We start from the raw sequence: 15,043 nt of genomic DNA, 5'->3' as shown, positions 1-15,043 counted from the left end.
AGTCATATTAGTCAGCAGATATATTAATCTATTATCATGAATACTAAGGACTAATAGATTTTTCATCTTTCCTTTATATCTTTCCTTTAACTAATATGCATATATTTAGATTGTAATTGTATTTGAATTACATGTGTAAAATATGAGTGATAATAGTAGTCAACAGTAACTATTCTTATAATATTAAAATGTCTTTCAGTGGATTTTATATCTTTTAGTTATATAATTTTTGTCTACACATAATTAGAATGACATATATAAAATTATGATGACCCAAGACAGAGAGATGTCCAGCAAAGTTATTTCGACTGTCAAAGTGCCATATGCTCATGGACTTAACAGTTTTAACTGTTATTAGAAGAATATTATAATATTAATCTTTAACAACGAACAAGGTAGGAGTATGCAAAATCATGTGTCATGTAGCAGGTTTTGCTGATGTTGCATGCATAATTTCAAATATACATGTGTTACTATACATGTATGATATGTATCTAGATTTTCCTATATAGAAATGAAGTTTCATGCAATCTATAGGTTAGTTTTTTTATATCATGTAGACAGATAGGGAGAAGGACAGAAATCTAATTTTTTCCGTTCTAGAGTGACTGACAAGTCGCTAATGCTAAACCAGTAAATTAATTACAAAGCTACATGTTGACCGATGGTGTTTATGAACTATTCCAAACAGATGTAAGAGCAGCAATACGTATTGGTCATGTCACATTCAATTTATCGTATACATGGTGTCCATAAATTATTCTCACAAACTTCACCATTTGATTCCTCAGGTCAAAATAAGTAATAAATGTATCCTGTACAGTATAGTCCAATCTCGATGAGCTTACCGCCTGTCTGTCTGTTTGTGATTTTTAGGGCAAAAGTTATATCTTAAACTGAATAAAGGCATAAAGTACAAACTTTGCTAAATTTGTATCTAATAAGACCTGTTTTGAACTGAATTTCAGAAATGTATTATATTATATAAATGTGATTTTTAGGGCAAAAGTTATATCTTAAACTGAATAAAGGCATAAAGTACAAACTTTGCTAAATTTTTATCTAATAAGACCTGTTTTGAACTAAATTTCAGAAATGTATTATATCAGGTTTCAAAATGGCAGCCATACAAAACTTTCAAACTAACTCAAATATGGGAGATTTAATTAAAAGTTTATAAGAATAGTAACATGGGATTCATTTAGATGAACATTTTAATACAAAATTTATTTCTCAAAGACAAATAATAACTGAGTGGTGACAAATAATAACTGAGTGGTGAAAAATAATAACTAAGTAGGAAAAGTTTTACCAAGCGCCATTCCTCACTTAAAATACATTAATTGAGTTATTATTAGTACACTCATAATAAAATTTGTTTGGATGAAAAATACGTTGTTTTGCTGAATTGATTCTCAATTTTTGTTTTATTTGTTCATGTATTGTAATCAATTAGCACTTTAAAAAATCAACTGATTGGTTTGCACAAATTTTTCATTTATTATCACTTTAAATGAATTAATTTACTAAATTCACTAAAGAAAATGAATAAAGATAAACTTACATAACACAAACTATAGTTTATTATAACAATAAAAATCTAAAATTACTAGTTCATTGTTGCTAATTATATTTAAAAAATAAACAATCTTACAAGAATAAAAGATAAAATAGGAAAACTTTGTAATAAATAAAGCTAATTAATTGTAAATCTAATAATTGGTTAATGTAACTTAATAATGTATATAACATTTCTTACTTATTATTACATTAAAAACAAAAATGAAGAGTAATTTATGGATACGCAGTATATGCTTAAAACCGACTGTAATACGAGTATACATATGTTACAAATAAATTATGACATAACACAGCCAACATTTTAAAAAAGTTCAACAGATCAATGAAAAAATTACATTACTGCACACAAAATATACATTACAAACCTTTAACAAACTTCAGAAACTGGTCGACCTTGGAACAAGTAATACTACTAAAATGGCCTTGTAGTATTGGCAAGATTGTCAGTGACAGTAATTGACTACAAATTGTCACATAAAACACATGATGTACTAAAATTATAAATTACAATTTATTGACTCAGGTAAAATGGGTTTTCTTTCATCCTTTGAATCATTATGGTACAACATTATACATTGATAAACGTCTGTATACCACATTCACTACAAGAAAATATGTTTTTAATCAACATATTATATTTGTTGTACAATATTGCTGAAGGTGAAAATTAGTTTAAATTCAAAAGTTTCTCCCTCTTCTCACAGACTTGTTTCAAGATTCGGAAATGAAAAATCTAGTAAACTAATTAATACAAAATCAGGAACAGATTTGGACTACTTGTTTACTTGCTGTACGAAAAATGTATTTATTATTACGCCTACATTTAGAGTATTATGTTTTATAAGCTTAGCTATATGAGTTTGGTTGTGTTAACACTGAGGGAAAATACTACGAAAAACAAATATAAAAGGTTTAATGAAATCACGTATTTGCTGTCATGATTCAACAAAAATGATTTACAAGCATCCAAAAATTAATGTTCATTAATTATACACATTACACTTATGATTGTACAACATAATACTTTAGTTGAAACAATTACTGACATGAAAGTGTGCATCACCATTGGTTTTTAAATTTACTATTTGCAAAGAAAGGGATGCTTAGTCATAAATATTCCATCAGATAAAAGATAAATCTCAAGTATAAACTTACAGTATGTAAGTTCTACAACTAATGACCACAGATACATCTCAAAATAGTACATAGAAAATTACTGTTTATATAGATAAAAATGGAAATGTATTTATGTTGTTTAGGAATTTTATATATTTCAAGAAAAATAAATAATGGATAACATCTACTGTTTAAAACCCCACCAACAGAATAAAATAGATTCTTTAGTTTAATTAATTATAAATGTTTTTATTAATCATCAAATAGGCACATTTTATTGTAGATTGTAAAACATACAATGTAATGGCTGTTCATTATTTTGTTAAATCAACAAAAATTTATTGTTTACGTCCAGCTATCTTTGGTTGTATGAATAAGAATTTATAGTGACCAAAAGTGACTGTCATTACTTTTTTTTTTTTAATTGCAATACTGCAATACTACCACACATGCCATAAAAGATTTACCTACCTAACTTAGACTTGATTAATGATATGAAATTAAGACTATAACAAAAGTTTTGATCTGATATGATTAGCATCCAGTGGCCTTACGAAAAATATTGTTTCAGGTTTGCCTTTATTTAAAAGAAATTCGCTAATTTTGAACTACTATAAGACACTAGCTAGTGAAATTTTTTTAGGGACTTAAGTTCATTGATATCATCATTTACATTTTTACCAGTGTTATAGCATCTCAATTAAAACATCTTGGATTACATATAATTCTTAATGACTTTAATGTAGATTTAAAAAAATGTTAATTAAAAGACGCCCCCAAAATTAATCTCTGTGAGATGCATATTTGACCAAACTGCTGTTTTCTTTAAGAGCAATTGACCATACAAACCCTGGATACAATAAACTTTAATCCTTTTGCTCCTAGGAAATATTTGATAGGATGTTATAGTTTAATTTGCCTTGTCCCAATGAAGAAGATATATATATATACTAGCAGTTTCCCGCGGCTTCGCACGCAATTTCCTGTTGAAAAACAATACATTATATTCACTTATTCTTTTTCTGTCACATTCTTAAACACTCCTGATATAATTGATAGTCGTTCCTTCGTGAGCCTCTTGAGCGCATTATGAAGGTATAAACAATATTTCCTGATCTGTCTTTCGTGGTTTTTGCTAGGTGTTGATAAGTTATTCAGTACAATTACTATGTATAGATGAATGTCGATAAACTATTTTGTTTATAAAGAATCAAATTCGGTTTGTTAAAATTAATTTTCTGTCTAAGATATTTCCAGTATTGTTGTGGAGTTTGCCTTGTGCTCCGATCAAGAAAATGTATCAACGAAAACCAATTTCGATCATAAAGCGTCTTCTTTCGGCTCTTTTCATTTACCTTCAGTCTAACCAAATTCGATTACCTTATGTACAAAACTTTCACGGCTTTCAACAATGAGGTGGTTTTTTATAACAGCGTTCAATAGTATTTTCTTTGCATTAGATAGTTTATTGACCATTGGTGCAATCTAAATTTAAAATTAGGTAATAACTTCGTCTTTGCAATCTGCATTACACTACTAATTAAGCACTTAACAATAATAATTTTCTAAATTTTAAATGTAAACAAATGTTTCTGCCTCTTTGATGAACTTCAGCTGAAAGTATAAACAGCTGTTAAGTATCAGTTCATTTTGTATTACGTTTCGCAGCGCAGTCTGCCGGATCGAAGGTAAAATATTATAAAATCAACAACTACTTAGAAATTAAAAATTAATTATTAAAACATTTTCCAGTGGACCAAACCACCTCTCTAAAAGTATGCCTATGTTACTTCCAGGAACGTGTAGAATCACTGTACAAAATTTCACGATGTTTCGTGCATTGGTTCCAGAGTTATAACGGAACATACAAACAAACATTTGCATTTATATATATATAAAGCTGTTTCCCGCGGCTTCGCTCGCTTTTCGTAAGTTTTGCCCGCGTATGAGCATTTCTGGTTGAAGTAAATTATATTTCCAACCCCGATGTAGATTTTACCTTGATGTCACGATCAAGAAAAATATGTCAAAAATGTATTGTACATGCATAATGTATTTTATTACAAAGTGGTCTACCACTCAACCTTTAAGTTCAACAAAAAATTTAGTTTAGACAATTATACATCATAACTTAGCGCCTTCAAATAGTGTTTCACTGTTTAATATACGTATCTATCTCGTAATTTCAGGTTATAATGTGCAGGCGCTTTGAAAACTTTTCTTCATTTTATTCGTTTATATTCACGACATAAGCGAATAATTCAGATAATAACTATCCTATCTTCTAAGTTAGACTAAATTACGGATACATGTGAAATTTGATTGAAATTGGTTGTCGTTTTGGAGTTTATTGGCAACATACATCGTGACTCAAGATTTTTATATATATAAGATATATAACTGGGTATCTTAAAAGTCCCACTCCTCCCCCCCTCCCGTATAAACTTTCTTATGAGTAGAGATGGAGTAATTTACTTTGGGGGATGTTTATATGACCAACTGAGGAGTTTGTTTATGTATGGAAATTTTTACTCCTCCTCCCCCCCAAGTGGGGTGTTTTGGGGTTAAGTTAGGAACCCCTAGCAAGTGACACCTAATTTTAAAGGTATTAAAAAAGAAGAAGAATGGCACAAACTAGAGGTCTCTAATGTTATTCTATCAAATATGCTGGCTAATTTAAGTTTGAATTGGTTTATAAACCCCCATTGCTAGTAAATAATTTTGTAACGAAATTAAATTTAAAAATCTTGAAATATCACCTTAATTTCACTCAGGTGATATGCTTGAAATGGGTGCCATATTCTTCTTGACAAAAATAAAGTCTGGATTCAAAACTGCATCTCACATTATTTACATTTCAGGAGTGATGAGGTAGCAGGCATCTTCAATCCTTGTCCCTTATTCATTGAGGTTTGCGGGCTTTGTGCTATAAACTTTACTCTTGAGAAAACCCCAAAAGAAAAAATCCAAAGGTCAGGTGAACCACCTCTACCATAGCACCAAGTCTACCTATCCATCTGTCCAGAAACGTTTGGTCTTAAAATGTTTGGACAAATACATTGTAATGTGGTGGAGCACCATCCTGTTGAAAAATACAGGCTTGTAAGCACATTTTACGGACTCATTTATTACTAGAAAAATGCCCTTTGTAACATTTCTATGTATTTAACATCAGATAAGTCACCATCAATAAAGAATAGCCCAACTCTATGGCCTTCTTAAGGTCTTGGAAACCTACTTATTTAAAAAACTACTTCCAGCTCATATCAACTACTTTGAGGTCTATGATATTTCTATTGGCATAATTGAATTGGCCTCGTCACGATAAAGAAAATATACTACATACATATGACTGAGAAACAGCTAGAAAGCATCTGCCCCTGGTATATAGGTAAATCCTGTCAAGATCATGCAACATTTCAAAAAATTTCTTCACAGTATATTTTGTGTAAAAAGAAGTATTTTTGTTTTTCGGATTGTAATCTGGGAGAGAATTACTATTTAAGGCCTGTATGTGTTCATTCCTCTGTTCTTTCACATTTAAAAATGCCATATTACAATGTCAAGACAGCCAACCAATTTTTGAGTGTCCAAACATTCACAGCTTTGTTCATTTTATAACCATGTTTATAATAGTATTTCCAATTAATTAGATTATTTAAATCCATCAGTGGTACAAATATACTACTAGGTATACTTGTCACTCTATCTTAATATTTTCTCAGATTTAAATGTAAACACATTTTCAGCCTTTTTTATGAACTTCAATGTTAATATCACTCTATCTTAATATTTTCTCAGATTTAAATGTAAACAAATTTTCAGCCTTTTTTATGAACTCCAATGTTAATAGCTCTTTAGTGTCAGTTAATATTAGATTATGAATCATCATTACTATCAATATTTTTTCTGAATTGTAAATTATTTCAAGAAACTTTTCTGATCTTTTTCTTTACATTAACTTTCTGCTGACTTATACAATTCAATTCAAAACAGTTTTATCCACTTAGCATAAACACAAATATACAAGAATAGTGTCAGGATTTAATTCATGTTCTTACTAGATTAAAAAAAAAAAAAACAAGAATACATAACAGAAAATTCAAGATATATCACAGGAAATAGAGAAAGTTTAAAATAGAATTGTTACAGTTATTAAAAGGATACTATTAAAACAGTTCAAGTTAAAATTAAAACATTTACAATTTAACACAATTTTTTAAAGAATTAGCTAAATTGGTCCATCCGTCTTTGAGATTAGTGCTTAGCAACACAAATTAGTAATTAATTTTTATTTATAAGTAAACAAACCATAAACCTGTTTTGCATTTCATCATGTATATACTCAAAAAAGTATAAGTTTAGAGAAAAACTAAAACTCTTTGGAATGAAAATTTATTAAATGTTTAAAATGACACACCACAGGAAAATACATGATGAAAAATAAGGGCATAAAGGTTTGAATTTTAACATTGTTCTTATGGGAATTAAACTCACAGTAGATTCACTACAACTGGCTCTTACTTTCAGTCATGAATCTGAAATAAATTTCAAAGGACAATAACACTCAATTTATATGCTTATCTATGGTATGAGTTGTGACTTACCCTACCTTTCCTAAATACAAACTGATAAAGACTTAAAAGGTTGTTATGTTAAAAGATTGCACTTGTCTAATCAAAAACTAGCAGATTAAACTTGTAGATTATTTGAGCATTCTTTTGATTAAAAGAAACTGTTGATACTTAAGAAAATTATGTTTAAATTCTTTACACATCTTAGTATTTAGTTTACAAATCCCTTATAGCTAGGATAGTTCCCATTGTACACATATACATTATATATATATATATATATATATATATATATATATATATAAATTACTTTTAGTAAATGACTGTACAAATACAATAATACAATAATGTTTTTTTATTGGCATTATATTTAGGTAAAAGCCGTCTTCAGGCACATAAATTGTATAAAATATAAAAGAACATAACACAAAAAAGTAAATAAACATATATATATATATATATATGTGTTTTGTATATTATATTGCATGTATATAAAAACAAACTCACTCACCTATAGCAGGTTAGAGATCTGAGGTCAACTTTTAAAAGTCAGAGGATCTTTAGAAAATCATAAGGAACATTCACTAAAATGAAATGATGCAGATGATTCCATATAAACAACACTGTTATTCTACCATTACTAATGGCTTCCACGAAGAAGATTAGAGAATAGAAAGTTCACAACACAACAGCTAATTAGATTATTCCTTTTAATTTACTATAGTCTAATCTTTGAAACACGTATAACCATTTCAAATGTGTGTGAATTCTAGAGTATGTGAGGGTTGAACATTTGATGATCAATCTGTAATTTATTTCTTTCGATAAATATTTACGTCAAAAATTATCTTGGTAATTTATAATAAATTCAGTGGTGACAGTCAGGCGTGTGCAGGACTTCAGTAGTGGTGATGCAACTCAGATGAGTCTTTTAAAATGTGATACATTTAGCCTACTTGGATAGTTTTTAAAATATTTGTAAACATATTCGGTTTTTAACTTGTTATATATATTTAGTACACCGAACAATATTAGTATTAAAAACAGTGTAAGTTTTATCAATGTATATTGCAAACAAATCAAGATTAAAAAGACTAGAGCCTATTATTTTGAAGTTTATACACGTCTCTTAAACGTTAAGTATTACACATTGATGTTTCACACGCCACTTTACGGATTTATCAGACACTTGAATGCAACACTGTTCTTAAATATGTAAATTATATCACGTATTCATACGTTAGCAGCCAGTGCTTATCCAACAAAAGGAAAAATATAACTTTTCTAATGGTTAGATGGTTACAGGAACTGTACAAACTATTAACAACAACACTAACATTTTTAAATGTTGAACCTCGATGGAACTTTGATAACCAGTCAATCCATTCTGGAACACTTAGGCTGAACAATTTGTATCAGTTTTCCCATGCTTCGTAGAAAATACGCCTTGTTAAGTAGCCTGTTAAGTACGTAACAGGGTAATAAGTAAAAAAAATCAATTATTTTTTTTGTGCGTGTAGAAATAAGAAGAAGAGAAACTAGTGTCTTCTAATATGACTGATACTTTCCTTTTAAAAAAATTTGAAATTTTCAAAAATAGTGTATTATACATTTCCTTTATTTTGATAGGTACAGATCTCCTCATACTGTTCATCACTATTCCTCAATTGTACTAATGCAAAAAACTAGGCTTTCAACATTACGAATTGCTTGGCAAAGGTCTTTTGAAGGATTTTGCAGAGGATTCCTCATTTTCACAACAAGCTGAAGTACGGGATGAATAACTTTCAAAGATGAAATCAAATTAAAACATTTAACTTCCAGTAAAATACCTTTACCGGTGGCCCTAGCCTGTGAACCAGACTCCACAGACTGGATCATCAAAAGATTTTTCAATTTTATGTAAGTGAACATAAATAACAGACAGACACCACCTCTGGACAGCAGACCCATCTAGTGTCTGATAGAGATTTCATTCTTCAGTTTACTTACAGTTTGTTTAACGATTGCAGGCTTCGTTGGACTACCTTCAATATAGTTAAAAGTCATCTGTACTATTCCATAGAAGTAAAAAGTAATTGGATTTTCCTTATTATTTGCGCAAGTACTAACCATTGCAATGTTTAAACAATGTGCATAACAGTGAACATACATAATAGACGTATTAACTTCTTTATAATTAGCCTGTACTACAGTGAATTCACCACCCATTGTTGAAGACCTTCACCCCCACAAACTAAATCTTTCCACAGCACAACTACTTCAAACATCACAGTTTATTGACTCAAATATGCTTTCAGCATCAGTAGACTTCAATTGCTGTAGGGATACCAATCATTCAACAGGATTCTACATAAGAATGAATAATCATCGTTGTTTGTCTAAAAACAGGATGAAAAATTGGTTTTCCAACACGCATTAGGCCATCAACAAAATTTTGAACAATGTTATTCACTATAAAAGGTATTTGCAAAGTACCCGAAGATGGAAACAAAATTTACTTAAAAAATTTAGAACAGACACATCAGTTAATATTAAAATCAAAAGTGCCCCTTGGTTTGAATAAAAGATAAACTGATAAATTGTTTTCATTATATGTATTAATTTTTTTCTTAATTCTTTCTTTGTTCATGTTATTTTTCTTAGCTTTTAATCAGATGTTCAAAGATTTCTGTTTACTGATTGATGTCAATTTTGTTTGTTTGCTGTACTATTTTATTATTTTTTATTAATTCATTTGTGCGTATGAATAGCACATGATTTTCAGTGAGCGATGTATAAAGGTTGTTGTAGATTTGTCATCTCACTGCATGGAAAATTCAACCAATATACTATATATATATATATATATATATATATATATATATATATATATATATATATATATATATATATATATATATATATATATATATATATCGTATGGGGGACAAAGGCAGCTATCCATAAATAAATAAATTAAAAATTACAATTATTAAAAAGTACGTAAGAACAAAGTTCTTGAGTCATAAATTAAAAATAATATTAAAATCTCCCGTCACAAAGCTAAATCCAAATTACTGAGTCAGTTTAGAGACCCATCCTCTAAACCACTCAGACCAGCCAGACCACCAGAAAACAATCGCAAAGGGCAGTCGTTTACAATGTGCTCAATTGTCTGAGAGTTTGCGCCACAATCACACACGTCTGGGGGGTGAAGTTGTTCGCGTCCGTAGCTTGCTACACGTGCTCCCTGGGTAACGCTAAACGAACAGCAATTTTTGGTAGCTGGACCGTCACTCTTGTGATCTCCCAGTTATGGCAGCTATCGAAGACCAATATACTTTATATCATTTACTAAATTTTAAATCATTATTTTCAGAACACTTCTGTAATACAAATATTATTACTATACTATTTTTGAAATTTAAAATAAATAAGTTTGAAAAACTAACGGCAAAAGAAGGTTAAAATTAAATGTACCTTTGTACTACCTAATCTTTTCAATTCATACTTCTTCATTGCCAGAGAACAAATACAAAATTTGTATTGCAATTGTCATAAATAAGTGTAACTTATAGACTTACCAGTAAATTATATTAACGTTTAAATTGTTTTATTTCAACAATTGTTATACCTAAAGAAATGAAAACTAAATAATCTTCACCTAAAATAGAAAATGTCAACATTAGAAATGGACATGCCAACACCCAGTGAGAGATGCCTCATGATATTTCATGTTCCATTAACTCGCTCACGCTATAAAACTCATTTAATATTAAATAGTGCTTGAGTAATTTCCATATTGACAGAAAAACTAAATTATTACTTATCACAGATGAATTATCTCCTAAAATATTTACTATTGTCCTAGGGTTGACGACCTGAATAGATGCTTTAATTGAAAACAATAATACTAGAAAACTCATAATACTCTCCTTGAAGGATGAAAATCCTTTAAAATTGAAAAGAAAAACAACACTCTTTTAGTTGTTCATAGAATGTATTAAGGTAAATGTACCAAAAGCTGACAGTGATCCAAAAGCTGACAAATTTAATTTCTCTTTTAAATAATAAGGCCTACTACTGTGCAGCATATTCTGTGATTTTGTATATAGTTTTTTTATCTTTTAATTTTTGTTTAGTTGTGCTTAAAACTTGTCTTTTAAGTAATAAAACCATTAGTGTCAGCTTTCGGTACAGATACCTGTTAACTTTTGGTATGCATACAAAATTCAGATGTCAGGTTTAGGAACATTGACATGTTATTTGCTTTTAATTATTATTATAGTAAAATTTGAAAAAATGTACATAAGGTAACTTTATTTAACACCCTAAATAACCAAGTGTTCTTTTAAATCCATTAATATTAACCTATCTTAATTTCAACATACAAATTGAATTTTCTTTTGGTTGCAAGGTTCTTGTACTGTCAGCTTTTGGTACATTTACCTTACTGTATAGTACTAATATAGTACTGTATATTATCCATGTCCAGAATAAGATTTTATGAGCAATAATAATCTCTGTAGAGGTGGAATAAATAAGAAAACAAAGTTATTGATTAGGCATCAAGTAATCAGTCAAAACTGATCACAGTACTTCTCAATAAGTTCAGAAAGTGATGGTTTAGAATGGAGAATTTGTAATATTTTGAAATCTTTCAGACATTTATGACCAGACCCTCTAGAATTTCGATCTGTTACTATTAGGCTATAATTACTTCTCTTTGTAACATGATTTTACTTTATAAGACATTCTACACTTTGTTTACTGTTTGCTTTCCTAAACAATCACTTTCCAATATTTTCCATCTTAAAAATAAACTATTAAGTTATAACATGGGCAGAATAAGTGCGCCTCATTAATGTTGCTTTTTTCCCTTATTCCAACTGACCAGGTTATTAAAAATAAAATATAAACCTGAATAGTAAACTGAAAAATATGTAAAACTTAGATACTAGGATACTTTGGCATTATCCAAAGGTCACTATTTTTGTAAGTTTTTCTCCTCCTAATAAAACATTATTAGAAAGAACAGACAATTTCATTTGCTGTGTAAATTAAATATTATGATTGACAGCCGCACAGCAGGACTCTACATGAAACGTCCTACCGTATCTATTCTTCATTTGTTATTATTTTTTGCATACGTACATATAGTATTTATTGATTGTTATTGTTTTTGTTACTATATATGCATATTTATCGATTGTTATTATTCTTAGTATATTTTTCAAGTTGTTACATACTTTGCTCGTATTTATATCTGCATGTATTCGGTTGCTGGTATACTTATTATTTGCTTGTTATAGGTTTGATTTGTAAACATTGGTTTGTCTTTTATTTCTTGCATACGTACAGATAGTATTTACTAATTGTTTTTGTTTTTGTTACTATATATACATATTTATCGCTGTTATTATTCTTAGTATACTTTTCAAGTTGTTACATACTGCTTGTATTTATACTGCTTGCATGCTAGTATTCTGTTACTAGTATATTTAAGTATTTGCATGTTATAGATTTGATTTGTAAACATTGGTTTTGCCGTTGGAATGAAATAAAGAAATAAAATAAAGAAGAAGGCCACTCAGTCCTTATCTATTTGTTATTAGGCTATTACATAGGCTTACATACATATTAAAAATATAATATTTACTAATGTTGACATTATGATCTGAAGCTAGAAGAGTACCAATCAGAAATGCCCCTGGCCGTCAGTAGGAGCTTCAGTGCTGTATTCCCACACTTCAGGCCAAAAGAGAAAAACATCCCTCAAAATAGTACCCAAATTCAAGCACAGATCATGTGATGATTGCTTATAAAGATTATCTTTAACTCTGATATTACTATTGAAATATTTATGATTATCTAATATAAACTTACTTATACGGCCTAATAATAAGTAAAAAGGGATAGAGTGGCTTACTTCTCGCAGATATCGCTTCCTTTTTGGAGGCAGAAAACAAGAAACCATAACGAAATGTAATTTTCACAGTAAGCCAAATAAAGTCTGTTCTTTCTAATAATGTAGGCCTAGTTATGTTTTTATGTCCCAAGTAAGAAAACTTTTCCAAAAATAGAACCTCCAAATAATACCAAAGTACTGATACTAAGCTATCTTGAGGGATGTTTTTCATTTGTTATCATCAGCGTGGGGCAGAATCAAATATATTGATCAGAGGCTTTACTTTCAGTTTGTAAGTGAAGTATTTGCTTGTTTCTTCTACAAGGTCTTTTAAAGTTCCTTGGGCCTTCTAAAACTTAATTGTTGTCTGTTGTTTCTTCTTAATTCACTTTTAGTTAAAGTGGTTAAAATTAAGGGTAGGGTATGATAAGCGGACCCGGTTTTTTATATCACAGAATATAATCATCGATACTTAATATTCGCATCTCGAATCCTAGACTATCAATTGATATAAAAGTATATAGAGTCCTAAATAAGAATCATGTTTTAAATTAAAATATGAGTATATAGGAACATAGTAAAACTCATAAATAATTAAGAAATTACATAAATAATAAACAAACCAGAACAAGATTGATCAAACAGGAAAACTCATAAATAATTATGAGCCACAATTCATATGGTTTATGTCATAATTATTGAATTGTTTACACACGTAATTATATATTATTACGTATGTATAATTATTATTTTTGTTTTATATATATATACGTATATATATATTAATAATACATATATATTACGTGTATTATTTGAAAGTGTTTACAGCTGTTGATATAGATTAAGTTAACTGTTGAAAATAATTAAATCAGTAGGCCTACCAATTTGTTATCATATATCGATTGTTACGATTAAGTAATATTGTTTGCCAATTTCAATATAAAAAACCGAGTCCATTTATTGTACCCTACCCAAAATTAATATTTACAAGCTGATTTTAAAGCTTAAATTATACTTTAAAAAATTATCTAAAAAGGGACTCAGTACATTGAAAAAACTATTTTGAGGGATAAATGCAAGGATAAGCTTAAACATTTAAAGACTAGCCTATACTATTTTAAAACTAGGTCAGTTTTATTGTATCTTGTCTTTCAAGAACCAACCAGCTTCTTTTTCTAATTATTTGTAAGTTATAGGTTAGAGATTATAATTTAGTTTTTGCACAGCAAGATATCTGTTTAATTAGCCTAGTCTAGTCCCGTCATCTTATTAACTTACCATTTTGACAACAGTATCCATTCATTTTAAATGGAACACTGTTTTAATTAATTAATATCACTATTCACTGATCTTGACAGCTGGAACCAAAATCGAAAATAGGAACTTTTCCCAGTGGCACATAATTCGAAACTTTCAAAAACCTCAAGACGACTAATACTCTGATTTTAAATCCAATGTGCCCTACTGAACATGTATTTTTCTTATTCAACAAATTACACTCCTTCTTTCTTATTAGCTTAGTTTTAAAATTGTATAAATAATGAATAATCCCGCCATTTATTTTTCAGAGAAGTCCATCTTGTGATTCAAAACTTCTTAACCCATTAGTGCATAAAGTTTTTTTTGTAAATTTTTTTCTTGAAACTAATTTAAATGCATTATTTGCACTTTATAAAACATGGGAAAAAATATATATTAAAAAAACTTATATAGTTTACTTTTGAAATAACAGCCGTCTTATAAATAGGACGTTATGCATAATGACTACCTTGGTGAAATTTCAGCCGTCTTATAAATAGACATCATGCACTGTGACTACATTAGTGAAATTTTAGCAGAAATTTAAGTTACGCTATGACTGTATCTTTTCTCCATTATATGT

General features: G+C 29.1%; 1 protein-coding gene across 2 annotated transcripts in view; it reads right to left on the bottom strand.

Annotated features, from left to right (window-relative positions):
* Window positions 1–14,761, bottom strand: part of LOC124366092 (deoxynucleoside triphosphate triphosphohydrolase SAMHD1) — a 70,626-nt gene extending 55,865 nt beyond the window's left edge. For both annotated transcript variants that reach the window (XM_046822341.1, XM_046822342.1), the window contains exon 1: window positions 14,440–14,761. In XM_046822341.1, the coding sequence (XP_046678297.1) occupies window positions 14,440–14,464 (25 nt within the window). In that variant the 5' untranslated portion in view covers window positions 14,465–14,761. The remainder of the gene's footprint in view (window positions 1–14,439) is intronic.
* Between the last annotated feature and the right edge of the window lie 282 nt (window positions 14,762–15,043).

Source organism: Homalodisca vitripennis, chromosome 7, assembly GCF_021130785.1.
Source record: "Homalodisca vitripennis isolate AUS2020 chromosome 7, UT_GWSS_2.1, whole genome shotgun sequence".
NCBI lineage: Eukaryota > Metazoa > Arthropoda > Insecta > Hemiptera > Cicadellidae > Homalodisca > Homalodisca vitripennis.
The sequence above is the reverse complement of the archived record's forward strand: the minus strand, read 5'-3'. Positions and strand labels throughout refer to the sequence as shown.